The sequence below is a fragment of the Ictalurus furcatus genome, chromosome 3 (genome assembly GCF_023375685.1).
Source record: "Ictalurus furcatus strain D&B chromosome 3, Billie_1.0, whole genome shotgun sequence".
Lineage (NCBI taxonomy): Eukaryota > Metazoa > Chordata > Actinopteri > Siluriformes > Ictaluridae > Ictalurus > Ictalurus furcatus.
Genome location: NC_071257.1, coordinates 34,447,851 through 34,466,180, shown reverse-complemented (window position 1 = coordinate 34,466,180; position 18,330 = coordinate 34,447,851). Strand labels below are relative to the sequence as shown.

General features: G+C 38.6%; 2 protein-coding genes across 2 annotated transcripts; one reads left to right on the top strand and one right to left on the bottom strand.

The window, feature by feature from the left end:
* Nucleotides 1–3,332: 3,332 nt before the first annotated feature.
* Nucleotides 3,333–8,477, bottom strand: spcs3 (signal peptidase complex subunit 3). Its single transcript, XM_053622148.1, has 5 exons — nt 8,206–8,477; nt 7,433–7,506; nt 6,500–6,576; nt 6,290–6,405; nt 3,333–3,742 (listed from the first exon to the last, which is right to left on the bottom strand). Exons 1-5 carry the CDS (start codon nt 8,346–8,348, stop codon nt 3,610–3,612), a joined length of 543 nt encoding a protein of 180 aa, XP_053478123.1. The 5' UTR covers nt 8,349–8,477; the 3' UTR covers nt 3,333–3,609.
* An 811-nt stretch (nt 8,478–9,288) lies between these two features.
* LOC128606112 (tapasin) lies at nt 9,289–17,251 on the top strand. Its single transcript, XM_053622135.1, has 8 exons — nt 9,289–9,475; nt 11,398–11,580; nt 11,671–11,919; nt 12,998–13,357; nt 14,265–14,588; nt 16,123–16,224; nt 16,715–16,743; nt 16,841–17,251. The coding sequence occupies exons 1-8, from the start codon at nt 9,415–9,417 to the stop codon at nt 16,850–16,852; spliced, it is 1,320 nt and encodes a 439-aa protein (XP_053478110.1). The 5' UTR covers nt 9,289–9,414; the 3' UTR covers nt 16,853–17,251.
* The last annotated feature ends 1,079 nt before the right edge of the window (nt 17,252–18,330 follow it).

Below are 18,330 nucleotides of genomic sequence, written 5' to 3'. Positions count from 1 at the left end.
TTGTAGGTTTATATTAACGCACTCGTTCTAATACGTTATCGTTTCTATAGTAACCCCTCACGAATATGCAGTGAAGTTTTCTAAGGAGTCTCCAGTGTCAGAGTTAAAAACTGTAACGTTAAGTTTTCCGACATCTTTAAGACCGAGTTTGCGCTTTGTGGTTTCTTAGTAACATGACAAGCGGCCATTTTTTTTTTCAAGAGAGAGAAAAATCTGGAAGTTGGTGAGGGAATGACTATTTCTAGCTGCTATCACGCAAGTCATACCATGGTTCATGGACGTTCATCATCACTGACACCAGTACAACGTTAGATTAACATTATAAATAATTATTTCAGATTTCCTCAGCACTGTTTGCCATCAAAGTGATGTATCACCCCAACCCCAGTGTAAAGAACACGCTGAAATGATCCGATCCCCCCGATCTAGAACTCGCTGATGATTTATAAGTCACTTTGGAAGGGGAGAAATGCCTGGAACGTTCCGTCCGACCCCTTGTACCCTTGCTTTGTACCCCATGCATACCACAGAAGTTCTGCAAACAGCTCGAGTAAACTTGTTATTTTTTCCTCCGGGTTATTTAGCCCAGATTGGATCGGTCTTTTGGATGCAAATATTTGCCCTGATGTAATTGTGTAACTGCGATTTTTTTTTCTCTCTCCTTTCGCCTGCTGTCGCAATGTCAACAACCACAAGTTTGTTGTTTTTCTTCTTTACGTGTCACACAATCCTGTTCCAAGTATGAAGACCTTCTGAGAGCTGCCTCGCTCGTGTCGTCTCGGGTTTGAACGTTTTTCTTGCGCTCTGCTGGAGATGTTTGCCTTCGAGACTGTGAATTGAATTTCACACACGGTTCCTCCAGGTGATATATGACAGTCACTATGAGGGGCACCAAAGAGGCCTCACGTTCAGACGCTCATGGGCTCATGAGATTAGAAGGAAAGCGAGAACGCTGGAGTCCGTAGTGCTCGAGTAGAGGAACTGCTGATGGTGTGGATAAGAAAAGAAATGTAACAGTGTTGGACAAAATGATTACAGCATTTCTAATGCTATAATGCCTAATCTCCTGAAAAGGATCAATAAAGCATACATTTAAGAATAATACTATTATAAATAGTAGAAAATACATAGTAAATCATTAATTTAATGAATAATAAATAGTAAATCATTAATAATAATTGTAATTATGATTATTATGATTATCATAACATGTCATGATGAACATACAATACTTAAACAATTAAATAAGTAAATAACAAGTACCCGATAAATAGTAAATAGTAAATAACAATTACTTTAAATAGTAAATAAAGAAATAATTAAATAAAAATACATAATAATCACATGTGCATATGTACAATATGTACATAGTACATATTTAATCACGTAAATAGTACATAAATAATAGAATTGCATTAGTTACATTGATAAATAGTAAATAAAAATAGTCATCATATATACTTTAACAAATGGTGAACAATTCATAATAAATAATATCAATTACTTTAATTAATAATAAGCAACAAATAATGAATCAGAAATAAATAATAAAGAATAAACAGTACATACAGTAATAGTTTCTTTAATAAACAGTCACTCATAAATGATAAATTGTAAATATTTTTTTTTAAATACTAAAGAATTAATAATAAAGAGTATATAATACTTATGTTTTTGCGTGATTTGTTATGAAGAAACGAACAGTAACACTTGATTACAGTTCACATGACCAAGGCAGTATTAGAGAAATTTTATAGCAATGCAACTGCAGATCTTTTCTATCATTCCTAAAACACATGACCAGCTAAAAAGAGGTGGTTACATAAATAAAAACAGATCTCAGCCATAGATTTCAGACATGTCTACAGAAAGGAGGAGTGTTATTGAGGTCGTGTGCTGCCCCCTGCTGGCCTGATGGTGACAATAGGGTGAAAATTTAGTACATACCAGGACTTGGGTGTGGAAGATTCTACGATTTGGTGCCACTTTGTGTCTCACTGATATTACATTGACTAATCTGTACGTAAAACAAAGTTGAAAGACATTTTAAACACTGGTAAAAGTTTCCGAAATATACAGCAATTTTACCTGCCGTCCACTATAACCCCACTCCACAATTTTAGTATTTTTGCATGAATGTGTCTTATGCTTGATTGACACATCCTTATCCATAAGTGCTGGATTTATAGATGCTGAAAGATGACATTTGGTTCATTTAGTTTCATTCACGTAAACCTGAACACACCCACCTCTATTAAATATTTGGAACATTCCGCAAATGACATGTTCACGGGGAGGTTGCATCATACAAATTTTCTGAAGATTATGGAAAGAAGTCAAAGTAAATTCTCTCGTGTTTTTTCTTTAGTTTTCCGTGATATTTAGAGATTGACAAGTGATGGATGAAACGAAGCCTCGTGAAACACTGGACGGTTTGACGTGATCGTATCGAGAATGATTTCTAGGTTTCGAAATGTCATCTTCTGGCCATACGTATTAAAAAAACACATCACTGCGTTCAATTTGCTGGGATGCCCTGGGTAGATTGGCAATAGTCTTAAAGGCTCAGTGTACAGTGTTGACTTTCAAATTGTTTGGAGATGGCCTTATAACCCTTCTCAGATTGATGGGTAACAACAGTTGCTTCTCTGAGGACATGGCTGCCTTACTTCTTGGGTTCTCCAGAACAACTGCCAAAGTTCTGCTATTATAGAAGTAGTCACACTTCTTAATTAACTATTCTCGTGCAATGCAATGTTGGACATTTTGAAGAGTTAAATCATAGAATCATCTTTATAGAGTTTGGGAAACAGAACCAACGAAGTTCATTTGAATATATATAATATATATATATACTAAAAATAAAACTGAAGGTATGGTCAGGACTGGTATTAATAAAAATGAATTAAAAATAAAAGATAATAATCATTGTTGTCATTTACATAAATATAAGTCTCACCCACACTGTTACCTTAGTGTACATTTCAAATACTGTCACACTTATAATTATTATTATTGTCCTAACATTGTGTTAAACATTCAAAAATAAACATAGTATAATGCCATACTGTTACATCATCACATATTTAAAGTAACTAATGTAATGTAAGAATTATTTCTCTAAGAACGATAAGATTTATACATGTTTTGTAGCATTAACTGCAAATCTTCGTGGACATTTATAAACAATTCGTTATATAATTTTCAATATGAAAATAATGATCAGATACTGTATCCCACCTGGAAATCTGATTTATCATTATTATTGTAATTATCTAGTTGGGTATAGGCGAACATTGTGTTTACCAGTTATAGATTTTTCTAACATAGTATGACATTAATATAATATTTATTACAAATCATCATGTAAACATCTTTACATTAATCATAAAACTATCTAGAATCTCCATCACAGATCTGACGTTAGGACAAAATCTCAACGACCTCAGCTGTAACACACAGCACACACACCCTTTCTTTTTCACACAGGACAGAAAAATAAAGCACAATTGAAGGACGCATGTTGTACTGTTTTTTTTTGTTTGTTTGTTTGTTTTTTATTAAAACCCACAGCGGTGTGCAACGTTAATGAAGATGGTTCAGGACAGTTCAGTAGCTCTTGGTGCTTTCGTACGATTCGGGGAACGGCACTGAGACGTGACCCGAGCCCATGACCAACGGCAAGATCCCGGCGTTCGGCACCACGTTCCAGGAGAGAGTGAGAGTCACGTTCCTATTCGCCCTGGGGTTAAAAAAAAAAATCATTTTACACACACTTCCACATAAACGATGATACAGTTATAGATTAGACACACACTACTTTATCTTCTATACTTAATTAGACACAAAGCTGTACAACAGAAGCAAGCACCTGAGAAAATACTGTTAACATATTAAATATTTAATACATTAAATATTTCATTTTTTCTCTCCAGCAAGGTTTTGTCCTTTTTCATAAAAAAAAAAATTAAAAAAAAAAAAGTTATTCCTACACATGGACAATCTGTTTACTATTTAAAAGTAGTGATATTTAGAAAAAGCATAACTAGGGCCGCAACAAACGATTATTTTCATAATCGATTAATCAGCCTATTATTATTATTATTATTATTTAATTAATCAGATGGGGGGGGGGCAAGCTTTCAGTACCATTTTTCATTTATTTAAAATAAAATCAAAAAGGATCTAAAATAAAATTTTAAATAAAAAAATTAAAATGTATGGGAATATACTTCAAATATATTTTTCTCATATGAATTCATAAGGGTGCCAATAATTGTTGCATACCTATACTTAAAGATCTTTTTTGATAAACCTGCGTTATTTTTGCTATTGCGTGATATCCATGAGTATTTTTGTGAATCAAACTGTTAAAGACAATTTTTCACAGCCTTCTTTGCTCATATTTACCAAGGGTGCCAATATTAGTGGAGGGCACTGTATACAAATAAACATATATAGTGTGTGTGTGTATATATATATAATGTATAGTATCTCACAAACGTGAGTACACCCCTCACATTTTTGTAAATATTTGATTATATCTTGTCATGTGACAACACTGAAGAAATGACACTTTGCTGCAATGTAAAGTAGTGAGTGTACAGCTTGTGGAACAGTGTAAATTTGCTGTTCCCTCAAAATAACTCAACACACAGCCATTAATGTCTAAACCGCTGGCAACAAAAGTGAATACACCCCTAAGTGAAAATGTCCAAATTGGGCCCAATTAGCCATTTTCCCTCCCCGGTGTCATGTGACTTGTTAGTGTTACAAGGTGTCAGGTGTGAATGGGGAGCAGGTGTGTTAAATTTGGTGTCATCGCTCTCACACTCCCTCATACTGGTCACTGGAAGTTCAACATGGCAGCTCATGGCAAAGAACTCTCTGAGGATCTGAAAAAAAGAATTGTTGCTCTACATAAAGATGGCCTAGGCTATAAGAAGATTGCCAAGACCCTGACACTGAGCTGCAGCACGGTGGCCAAGAACATACAGCGGTTTAACAGGATAGGTTCCACTCAGAACAGGCCTCGCCATGGTCGACCACAGAAGTTGAGTGCACGTGCTCAGCATCATATCCAGAGGTTGTCTTTGGGAAATAGACGTATGAGTGCTGCCAGCATTGCTGCAGAGGTTGAAGGGGTGGGGGGTCAGCCTGTCAGTGCTCAGACCATACGCCGCACACTGCATCAAATTGGTCTGCATGGCTGTCGTCCCAGAAGGAAGCCTCTTCTAAAGATGATGCACAAGAAAGCCCGCAAACAGTTTGCTGAAGACAAGCAGACTACGTACATGGATTACTGGAACCATGTCCTGTGGTCTGATGAGACCAAGATAAACTTATTTGGTTCAGATGGTGTCAAGCGTGTGTGGTGGCAACCAGGTGAGGAGTACAAAGACAAGTGTGTCTTGCCTACAGTCAAGCATGGTGGTGGGAGTGTCATGGTCTGGGGCTGCATGAGTGCTGCCGGCACTGGGGAGCTACAGTTCATTGAAGGAACAATGAATGAGAACATGTACTGGGTCATACTGAAGCAAAGCATGATCCCCTCCCTTCGGAGACTGGGCCGCAGGGCAGTATTCCAGCATGATAACGACCCCAAACACACCTCCAAGACGACCACTGCCTTGCTAAAGAAGCTGAGGGTGAAGGTGATGGACTGGCCAAGAATGTCTCCAGACCTAAACCCTATTGAGCCTCTGTGGGGCATCCTCAAACAGAAGGTGGAGGAGCACAAGGTCTCTAACATCCACCAGCTCCGTGATGTCATCATGGAGGAGTGGAAGAGGACTCCAGTGGCAACCTGTAAAGCTCTGGTGAACTCCATGCCCAAGAGGGTTAAGGCAGTGCTGGAAAATAATGGTGGTCACACAAAATATTGACACTTTGGGCCCAATTTGCACATTTTCACTTAGGGGTGTACTCACTTTTGTTGCCAGTGGTTTACACATTAATGGCTGTGTGTTGAGTTACTTTGAGGGAACAGCAAATTTACACTGTTCCACAAGCTGTACACTCACTACTTTACATTGTAGCAAAGTGACATTTCTTCAGTGTCGTCACGTGACAAGATAATCAAATATTTACAAAAATGTGAGGGGTAATAATAATTGTCTGATTAATCAATTATGAAAATAATCATTAGTTGCAGATTCAAAAATCTGCCATCTTGTCTTGTTTAGAGGCTGTAGTGCGAGTTTTAAGGTGAATTTAGACATGAACGATACCTAAATTTAAAATGTAGATAAATAATAACGGTGATGATAACGATGAAGAATGATCACACCTCAGGCCATTTCCATCGTCAAAGAAGTAGTATTTGGTCTTCATTTCCTTCAGTTCAAGTCTGGTGTTCTGTCCTCTCTGAACGATCTTGTCCCATAGGACCACCTGGTTCAGCGCCTGGGGCAGGGGACAAAAAACCAACACACGCTTATATAGTACTAACAAAACAGCGCAGTGACACTGGTGTGCAGTGTTTAGTATGAAACCTTACATTGCTTTTGGTTGCGTATTCAGCAGATAGATAGAGGAAGAGCTGCTTCACGTTCCAGTCAAATATCGGCCGCAGATGTAACGATCTGTTACGGTAAACAACGTGAAGATGATGACACAAAACAGACAGATCACCAACTAGGAGTATTGGATATTTGCCTAGGGGTCCTGGCCACTAGAGGGCCTTCAACATTCAGAGATTTAAACTCCATGACTGACACACACACACACAGTTACTGCATTAGAGATAAACTTGAAAAGATTTTTTGAAATAACTGGTCATCTACCAGGCCCCACCCACCAGCCAGCTCTCTCTCATTATCTGCCAGCTAACAGCCAGGGAAGGTAAACTAAAACACTCTTCTCTGAGTGAAAGCCGCTAAAGCACGCTCAAAGAAGTTGCTAGACGGCGCCACAGACTAACTCGCATAATGCTTTATTCATCATGATCACTGGCGTAACAAATTACACCTTATGGACCATGAAGGAGGAAAATTTTCACTTAGAACATAATAAAATAGAATAGGGCTTTATTAGAACTGAAAATGAGAGATTATCATTTATTTCTTAAATAATCTTGTTTCTTATAGAAAAAGTCATAGAAGTCATCTTTGTTCATGGCACCACAAACATAACTTTTCACATTTACAAAATACTTTCTCTCAAGAACACAGATAAAGAAGAAGCAGTGAGTAGAGGTAACAGTGGTGATCCGCGATTGGTTGTCGAGAATCAATGGTGATGTTCATTAGGAATCGGTAGTGATCAGTGATTGGTCGTTGGGAAACACAGGTGATCAGTGATTGGTCGTTGCAAAACACAGGTGATCAGTGATTGGTCGTTGGGAAGCAGAGGTGATTAGTGATTGGACGCAAACACATCACAGTAAGGCTACAGACATGCAAAATCGGCTTTAACATAAAACAAAGGATATCAGCAGAAAGGTCAAAGGTCACAAAACCCAAATCACTCCTTTCTCTTGGTCCTGTAAAGTCATCCACGTTTTTTCTGGTGATGACAGAAAACAAACACACACCAATAGGAGAATTAGTCGCATTTAAATACTCACACAAACACACAATTATGAGCATCATGTAGCGCCGCTACTCAGGAACCTGGACAGAATATTAAATGGCGACCTTCTGATAATACAGTGCACTAGCTAGGATGCAAATAAACCCTAGACTCTACACTATATCGTGCTATAAAGGTGCAATATGCAAGATTAATCACATTTTTTTCAAGATTAGCTTTATAAAGGTTAAGTAGATGGGTTAGATATTATATACACCCCTCGTTCCCGCCCATATTCACAAAGCTCCGCCCCCAGGATCTACAGTGACCGGTAGAGTGTCTACAAAATAACTAACAAAAACAAGTATTCCGGACCGGAAGCAGTTTTCTTAATGGTTTTTCTCAGCCACGTAATACTTTTGTCCTGAGTTCATGGATTAAACCGTTATTTTTTTAAACTATAGTCGACATATTTTACAGGTTATTTGTACAACTATGAAATAAAACAAATCGACTATCGCACCTTTAACGTGGTGATCTATGCGCCATTTGTGATTTAGCCTAGCCTCAGCTTGCTATAGCCGTATGGGACAATGCAAGCACAAAAACCTTGCAAAAACGTTTCATTTGAAGCACTAGAAGCTGTACAGAAATTAATAAAAATAATTTTTAAAAAAGGACAGTTAGACTCACAGGAACACTCTGGAGACGTGTATATTCACCGGAACGCTTCTGTCTCTGAACGCCGTTGTGATGAAGCAGCCGAAAGTGAGAGCGGCCATTACACTGAGAGAAAATGCGAACAGCGAGTTCGCCCTCGATAAAACCGTATTCATAATTAAATCTCCTTCAAAATAAACTAATAATAGTACATTTAGCTTTGCAGGCTACAGGAAGTCTGAACGCAGGAAGTCTTATGGGTTTTCCGACGTGTTATTAGTTTTCTTTCTATACCCGTATTTAGACAAATCCCGCTTTCATGCACTGTGATTGGTTAGCCCCTGAACCACGTTGTGCTGTCCGATTGGTTAGTAGGTTACGCCAACAAGCAAAGCGCTGATTGGACGACGGAGACGTCCTTCACGACACTGTCGCAACCCACTGATCAACGCAATGTTTTACTTATTTTAAATGTATTTAATATATTATCAAGTTCATCTTATATGTTAGTGATAATACACCAGCAATAAAAAAAATCCTGCAGGCTATATTTACACAATACAGTGCAATTTATTTATTTGTTTGTTTGTTTGTTTGCTGCTTTCATTTATGGTAATCTTGATTAAAACCCAAGTAAAACAACAACTCAGTAAATAAACATGCTTCTTTAATATTGTTCCTGCACACTTCCATATTTCCCAGGTATTTATCTGTAGCCTATAAGGCACTTTTCGTCGAGTCAGTGTAATCCGCACACTGTAGGTTATATTATCTACGTACATTTCTGATCACCTGTTTTTGTTTTGTTTTTCTTGTTTACGTATCAACTTAAAGCATTAATACGTTTTCTATTAGTGATCTTTTATCTTACTAAGCATGGCCACTGTGGAGAGAGGCAAAAGCTTGAATTTTCTTGGTGTGCACATTACAGAGGATCTCTCCTGGACTATCAACACCACCTGCCTAGCCGAGAAGGCCCAGCAGTACTAAAATGTTTGCTTTTTTTCTATTTGATTTAAATGTATAAGATTTATAACCAGGCACGTGCGTACAGTCGGTCCACAGGCTGGCCTCACAGCTTTTCTGAGGGGATTTCCCTGGCGCATGCGCAGTTGGGGAATAAAAGTGAAACTGTTGTGCTGTGTGCGCAGGGTGTTTTAGGGAAAATTTCTTGTTGTGTGCTGTACATTTGGTGGCAGCAAAAGCAGTAGAAAGTCGCCGATTACACAGCTGAGAAGAGCCATGAGGGATATTTCCACCATCTATAAACTCTCTGTGATTACTTTTGCGCTGCTGGGCGGTGGTGAGTGAAATGTCTTCAAATATATAGCAGTGTAATGTACACTAGATCTCACTGGATTTATTTTAAAGGCAACATCACATAAGAACAGATTACAGTACTGGGACATGCAATGTTGTGTACTTGTACCTGTATGGGATATGATAGGTGTCAAAAATGCTCCACTTTTTGTTTTTCCAAGTATCAGTTTTTCTATAAGAATGACTTGCAAGTGCAAAATGTCAGGATTGTATAGTTTAAAATGAAGATTCTGTATTCAGTATGGTCTGTTTTTGTTTCGGAGATCAGATCAGGAATCGCCTTCGCTTTCACTCTTCGCTTCTTTGGTGCCAGCTTTTGTTGTTGGCTGCCATTTTATTTGTTCACTGCCAGCTTCCGCATTGGAGTTTGATTTGGAAATTGGTGCGTTTTGGATACAGGTTAGGACGGAGAACCAGTTTCACATTAGCTGGATGTGGGATTGTATTTCTGTATGCCTGGCCACCATACCCACCGAACATGTGCAAACATCTGAAACGACTGTACGCAGACGAAACCACCATCCTGAGTTTACCAGGTTATATGATCTCTGTGGTTTTGTTTCACCTGTCGCATACAAAAGTTCCAATCACAAGCTCAGTCGAGTAGGGCTGAGTTCGCCCCGAGCTACCATGTGCACAGCATGGCAAGCGAAGTTCTGCACGCCATCCATTTGCTCAGCAGTTACATAACGTCGTCTCTGTGTGAAGTATGACGAGGATTTAATCGTGCCCACCTGGGTCTGCAGTTATTTCCGACTGTATCCGCCTGAAACATTTCTCAACTGGTCCAATTTCTCCAAAATACAAACAGATTTCATCTGCAACATTGTTCCTGTTTGTTTTGTTTGTAACAAGACAGGAGCAATCCATCAGAACAGCATTTGCTTGCAGTTAATATCACTTTCACAAACTTTAAACTTGCAATTGAGTGCGTTAGCCAATAGCAGACCAGAGGGTGGGCTGTGGTTTCTTTTTTTCTTCCTTTCTTTATTAATAAGAACTTGGGCTTCCTATGTCCTTGATGCAGAAGTGCCACAGTGAGGCACTTTATTTTTGAATCCAGATTTTTGGATTTTTACACCATTTTACCCAATTTTTGGTCATTCCAATTTCCACCCACTAACTAACTCTGTCATATCACACAACAGCTATCAAACAGTCCTTCCAAGAACTTGCGATAGCAGAAATGAACGCAAAATCAAGGAAACCCCGCAATATTCAGATCCATCCATCCTCTATACCGCTTATCGTTCTTCAGGGTCACGGGGAAACCTAGAGCCTATCCCAGGGAGCGTGGGGCACAAGGCGGGGTACACCCTGGACAGGGTACCAATCCATCGTAGGGCACAATCACATACACATTCACACACCCATTTGGACACTTTGGACACGCCAATCAGCCTACCATGCATGTCTTTGGACTGGGGGAGGAAACCAGAGTACCTGGAGAAAACCCCCGCAGCACGGGGAGAACATGCAAACTCCGCACACACAGGGCCACGGTGGGACTCAAACCCCAGACCCTGGAGGCGTGAGGCGAACATGCTAACCACTAAGCCACCATGCGTTCGAGGAGCATGATTTTCCGCAGATTTGGGCTAAGATGCGTCATGTGAGGCCATCACAACCAGATAACTTACTTAACTGTTTTTTTGTTTGTGGTTTGTTTCAGTTCACTTCTTCATTTGATACTTGCGGAATTATATTTGATACCTTTGACACAAATTAGTAATGATATAATAAAAAAGCTTATTTGACTATTTTCTTTTTAGCACTTCTGTGTTAGGAGGGACACAATATACTACAGTGGGGCATATTTTTTTTTATTTTTATATTAGCTGAATTCTTTTTGCTTGTAGAATTGCAATGTGTTAATAAAACTCAGGCGTGTCTGTTCGGCTGCAGCGTGCAGTTCAAGATGCTCGGTGTTGGAGTGCTGGTTTGTTCAGGAGAGGCCGGGTGGTGGAGGTTTCTCAGGAATGAGCCAGGAGAAATCCGTGCTGTACATCAGAACCGCCCCCGATAGCGAGAAGCTTGAACGGAAACCTCCGTCAGACGTCAGTCCGTCCAGAATTTACTACGTGTCTGGTCAGTATGATGGATATTTTGATGTATAAGTTAATTGTAATACATTGAGCACTTGATATATCTGACAACGTTTTGCTTTTAATTCTCCAGATCCTGCGTCCACTTTCTGCAGCTCTGCCCTCCATCCACCAGAGGGCACTGTGCACAAACCGCAGTGTGAGATAAACCCTTTCACCCCTCAAGCCTCCATGGTGAAATGGGCCGCCCCTCTCACCGCCTCGGGACAAAGCCCCGTCTACCTGAGCGCCGACTGGTTTTCTGTAGCAGCACAAGGTCTTAACGGAGAACTGACGCTGGCGAATGTGATGCGGGCGTCGACGGGTTCTAAAGAGCCGAGCGGTAAAGAGGTTTTATAGTTACATTTTGCACGACACGACTTTATATTATAATTAATTACACCACTGTCGAATTTTCAAATCTGATCGGTCGGGAGGTGTTGATGAATTTTCTAGAACAGCAGCTCTGACAGTAGTGCAGCTCCAAATCGCAGGTTAATACGCTCGTACTGATACGTTTCTATAGCAACAACTGACAGCTTGCTTTGTAACAGAGGTAAAGCTGTAACTTTACGACATCTTCAGGCCAGAGGAGTTTACGCATTGTAGTTGCTCGGTGACACGACCAGAGGGCTGTTGTATAAGAGGAATAAAATACATCGTGACGTACTTTGTGGCTGAAACTGTTACAAAGCACTCACACTGGAGACTCCTTCCAAAAATTCTAAATAAACAGCTTGTTACAGACAAAAAACACACCATGCGTATGGTTACGAGATGCCAGTTTCTAATAATTTACTTGGATGTTGGATGTGAAGGATTTGTTGCTGTTGAGATTATTTTGGTCGCTGAATCAGTTTTATACAGAAGTATAATAAGTAAAATAATAATAATAATAATAATAATAATAATAATAATAATAATAAACTGTTCTGTGTTAACAAATCGGACCAAAACGTCCAAACTATAAAATCAAAATCAGCCACTTCCTAGGAGTTACTTGTTTGTTCATTTGTTTATTTATTAGTATTAGAAAAGGGTAGTTTTATTAGTTAATTAGTGAACTAGTTAATTAGTAAAATGTACTGTAATGTAAGTGTATTCAAGCTAATTAGCTAGCAGTAGCTAATTAATGAAGTTTATAACCAGTAAAGATTAACTAATGGGCTTTTAAGAGTAAATAAATAAATGTATTTTTAAGTGAATTTACTTTTAATTCAATATTCAGTTTCTCTTTGCTAATTAACTAGTACTAGTTAACTAATAATTTTTTTTTTTGTAACTAATACATTTTACTTGAAAATGGTCCTGACATCAGATATCAATCAATCAATCAATTCATTAACTTTCAATTTCATTTATTTGTAATTTAACATTCCATTTCTGTCACTCTTTCTTTGCTACCTCGCTGCTTCTCTCAGTAATCCTCAGCGTCTCCAGTACAACCTCCACAGTCCGCACCAGACTGGGAGAACCGGTCCTCCTAGACTGTGGGTTCTGGGTCGACCCGTCTTCACCTCTGCACGGTTCTGGCTTCGCTGTGGAGTGGCGCTACCAGTTCCGGGGTGAAGGCAGGCTGGTCTTGGCCTACGACGGAATGAACGATCGCTTCGCTGAGATGTCAGAGACAGACGCTGAGTTGGACATCGTGGGTCTTGACAAGACACGAAACGCATCGCTGGTTCTGAAAGAGGCCCAAGTGAGACATGTTGGGACTTACATCTGCACCGTTTACCTGCCTCACCTTCTGGCTCAGGTGGCCTTAGACCTGGAGGTAGTGGGTGAGTTTTCAGTCATGTTGTAGGACTTATTATAATTATAATAATTATTATTATTCTCAAAGCTAATATTTGACACGTGACTTTTATATTCATGAGACGTCTGTTTGGGAAACATTGGTAGTGTGAAAAGAATGGGAACTTGCCACTGCCCTAACAAATGCCCTTAGACTTTCTAAATCAGCTATAGTATGAGCATGCTCAGTAAATTACACACGTCATAAGAACGCTGACGCAACTTTATTAAAACGCTGATTAATGAGGCCCTGTATTTTTCTGGCAAAACTGCATCTATGGGACATTTCTGTAAATTTGTTTGACCTATGGCATCACCCAGAAGAGGATGGGGTTCCCTTCTGAGTCTGGTTCCTCTCAAGGTTTCTTTCCCATATCATCTCAGGGAGTTTTTCCTCACCACTGTCGCCTCTGGCTTTCTCATTAGGGCTAAATTAAACAATATAAATTCATATCCAGATTTCTGTAAAGCCGCTCTTGTGACAATGTCCATTGTTAAAAGTGCTATATAAATTAAATTGATTTGAGTTGACATTTGAGTGGGAAAAATGATACATAATGTATAATAATAATAATAATAATAATAATAATAATATTCTACTCTTAATAATCTCCATCTTTTTCATGATTATTCAAAGGATTTCATTTTTTCTTCATTTTTAAAAAATGTTTTTCTAGGTTTAAATCTGTTAGATGGGATCCAATATTCTGGATTCCTATATAACTTTTAGAAGTATTCATTTCTGTACCGTCAAAATATTCTTAGCAATTTTTTTTTTTTTGCCACAGTGATGTTCAACTCAGAAACTCTATTCTCATCTTCAGTCTCCAATTCTGTCTCTCTCTCTCTCTCTCTCTCTCTCTCTCTCTCTCTCTGCATATCTTCTCCTTGTAGAGCCTCCATCTGTGGCGGTCTACCCCTCCTCTCTGCCGCTGTCTGTCCCGGGGCAGGTGGTGACAGTCCACTGCGAGGCTTCCGGTTTCTTTCCCCTGTCTCTGGACCTGGACTGGGAATTCACTGACGCTGAGGGGAAGAAGCTCTCGCTCGGTCAGGGTAGCGTGACGGGCCACAGGCAGGCCAAAGACGGGACCTTCAGCCAGAGCTCTCGCTTAGAGCTCGACTCGTTTAAACTGGGACTCGGGCGAGGCGGAGAGGTCAGCTGCATCGCCAAACACAAGGGAGGATCTCGACGGGCCACTGTGACTCTGAATGTCATCGGTGAGTCACACACTCTCGATATAACAGCGCTCTTAGCAGTCGTAGCTAGTATTAGCTAACTAACCAGCCGAGCTTGCTCTTTAGAGCACAGTCATTCATTATTATCACTAATGCAGATGGATTCAACTTTTTCCTGTAGCTTTTAAGGCAAAAAATCAAGCGCTGCATGTTTGAGCTTGACTGTACTGGATGATAAACGTACGTCACATCTTGTACCAGTGAGCATTAAGTTTCACTGATAGAAAAATACTTTAGAATGATATTGTCATGAATTGCCTCATATTCACTCACTATCAAGGCTCATTTTTTTTAACCAGGACTTTGTCCTCCGTGTTTGATTTTCTCTCTTGCTCCTGAACTTGCAACCAGATTGTTCAAGACGTATATAAAAAATCCCACCTGATGTCACGCAACGTTTTTCACCAGCTTTAGAGAAGAAATATTTGAGCCTTCTCAGTGACTCTGAAAGAATCATTTAGCTGAACAGATTCAAATGATTCATTAAGATTCATGCTCCAATTTGGATAATTAAGGGAACGTCTAAAAAGTGCATGAAGTTAACGAATTTGTAAAAAAAAAAAAAAAAAAATACTCATAAATTTGTTGGATTTTTTTTAAAAACAGACAATGACTATTTTACCCTCATTTTAGGCAAATTTGTGGAAATTAAATAAACAAACAATTTTGGATGCTTCATTCATGGGAAAAAAGTAGGCTTTTTCGTAGACATGAACTTTATTCCAGGTACTGTATTTCTTTTGTTGTGTCCTTAAAGGCAGTGGTTTTCAAAGGGGGGCCGCAGCCCCTTTGGGGGCCACCAGGGGGCGCCCGGGGGAGCGCAACAATTTGGTGTGAAAAATAAATAAATACATGATTCTCACTCCCAAACAACCACACACACACACACACAATCAGTTCGTAATGTAATGTAATGTAAAGATGAAAGAGGTAATTATTAATTAAAAAAAAGGGGGATATATTCAGAAGTCTGTATTTTTTATGTGTTTTAAAGACATCTTGTAAAAGGGGGGCCTCGGTCAAATGTTAATGCCATTTGGGGGGGCCTTGCCCTGGAAAAGTTTGGGAACCCCTGCTTTAAGGATTCGGCGTTGTACATATAATTTCCCTCTTTCTCACGTTACGCACAAAATGGCCGACGAGTAAATATGATCGATTTTCCCTAAAGTTGAACTCAATGTGAGGTTCTGTGCATGGAATGATATTGAAATTTCACTCATAAAAACATTTTTAAAAAACATTGTGTGACTGTGTGTGGTTATTATGCTGTTCACTAGCTAACGAGAATTACCTAAATAATAACAATGTTGTTGCTATGGAAACAGGCAAAGAAGCAAAGTGAGAGAAAGACAAGTGCAAAGAATTGATCGAGACAGGGTTAAAGCATCCGTCTCATGCTTTTGTATGAATGCTAGTTTTTTAAAAGGATAGTTTTGTTTAGCGCAGATATAAGTAACTCTATTCTGCTTTATTGATTATTTATTGATTTATTTATTTATTTATTTTCATAACTCAGGTGTCAGTGCTCCGTCTATTGAGGACTCCATGGCCATGGTCGCTGTGGCTCTCATACTTTACGGTGTAATAAAGATCTTTTTCTGGACTTTCAGCTCTAACGGTAAGCTAAGCGTTAATAAATGTGTATTTGTACTGTTATTTACACCACGGCGCTGATGAACGCTTGAATCTGATTGGTCAGAAGGTGTTGATTCATTTTCTATAACAGCAGTTCTGACAGTAGTGCAGCTAGGGCTGGGCGATATGACGATACAATATCGATATCGTGATACATTATGCCACAGTATGTTTTTTTAGAGATATCATGGATATCGTGAACATTTTATTTCATTACATTAAAAAAAATAAATAATTACAGACTGACTGGATGCAGCTGATGGGATGTTAAACTTTTTGTACCTCTAATCGTATAAATTGTAAATTGTTTATTTTATTTAAAAAAAATTTTTACAGATTTTTATGATGTCTTCTCATTTATCTATTTACTTGTTTGTTAGATTGTTTAAAATAAAAGTATTTATTAAAATTGTGTGTGTGTGTGTGTGTGTGTGTTCACATTTCTTTATCTCCTTCATTCTTTATTTCTACAGACACGAGCAATGGAGAACCCAGCGATAAGGTAATTTCTTTCTATTTTCTTCACACATATTTAGAAATGTGTGAAAATCCATCTGTTTCCCGAATCCTTTATTTTTTTATTTCCTTTGAACTTTTAGAAGGAAAAATAATCCCGGAGCTCGACGTGTCCTGCTGGACGTCTCCTGCTGGACGTCTCCTCAGTCTGCAGATGCTGAGAAATGAAAAGAACTGTAAATACTCCTCTGTGAATGGATGTACTCTTTCTGATTCGTCCCTTTTTATTCTGAAGCCTTTTCATTGTCTCTGTTGCTTTGATTTGCACTAGAAATTCTGTTTAAAACATTGTTTAAACGTTTTCAATTAAATAGAAACTGTAGTTATTTGTGCTGGGCGTTTTAGGATTCCTTACTGTGAATTTGTAATGGAAAAAAAAAGTATGTGTTTTTTTTTTTTTTTTTTTAATTATTATTAAAGTGCACTACTAGCTAGAAGAGTTTAATATTAATAGCAGGGTATGACACTTTGGTAAAATAAAACTAAGAAATTAACAGTCTGTTGTCTTATTTTAATGAATTCATAATAATTTCAAATAAAACAATTAGCCAGAATGTAAAACAAACATTCACCAAATACTTTAAGACGAATGAAGTTAATTCAGAGATAAATATAATATAGTACATTACACTGAATTTTGAAAACTTTATTGATGTGTTTGTAATCTTCTGTGAGCTCCAGTCAATGAACTGCTTTAAGAAGGAGATGGTAGCCAATTACCTCACAGGAGGCGGGGTTAGTCTGAAAACGGGTAGAAATAATAATACTAAAAAAAGCTAGTACGGAAGTAGACCTTCTTTGTGGATTTAGTCAGAAGCAGCGCAACATCGCCACCTAATGACAGGGAGAAGAAGTAAAACAATATAATAATAATTTTAAAAAATTAATAAATGGATAACCTGTAATTCTTATTTTCAATATTGCATCACAACATCATTTCTTACTTAAATGAACGCTAATTTAAAAAAAATGAATAAATATTCAAAATAGTTATTTAATGTAAAATCGATTGAACGTGCGGAAAAGTGTCGTTTGTACTGTGCGTGTATTTGAGCTTGTTACACCTCGTTGTAAAGTGAATTATGTCCCTGTGAAGAACAATAAAGTTATTAAACAAACAGAAATCTCAGAACTTGTTTGGACTTTACACCTAACATAAAAAATGATATCTTCTGAGTTTTTATTTGTCACGTATATTCATCTGCACACGTTAGGATCCACCCTGAGTGTGTGGAGTTTGCATGTTCTCCCCGTGCTGCGGGGGTTTCCTCCGGGTACTCCGGTTTCCTCCCCCAGTCCAAAGACATGCACGGTAGGCTGATTGGCGTGTCCAAAGTGTCCGTAGTGTATGAATGGGTGTGTGAGTGTGTATGTGATTGTGCCCTGCGATGGATTGGCACCCTGTCCAGGGTGTACCCCGCCTTGTGCCCCATGCTCCCTGGGATAGACTCCAGGTTCCCCGTGACTCTGAAAAGATAAAGCGGTATAGAAGATGGATGGATGGACATTAGGATTCAGCATGTAACATTACATCATGAAAAATCCATTCACAGTTTGTGACCTTGGCATTTTA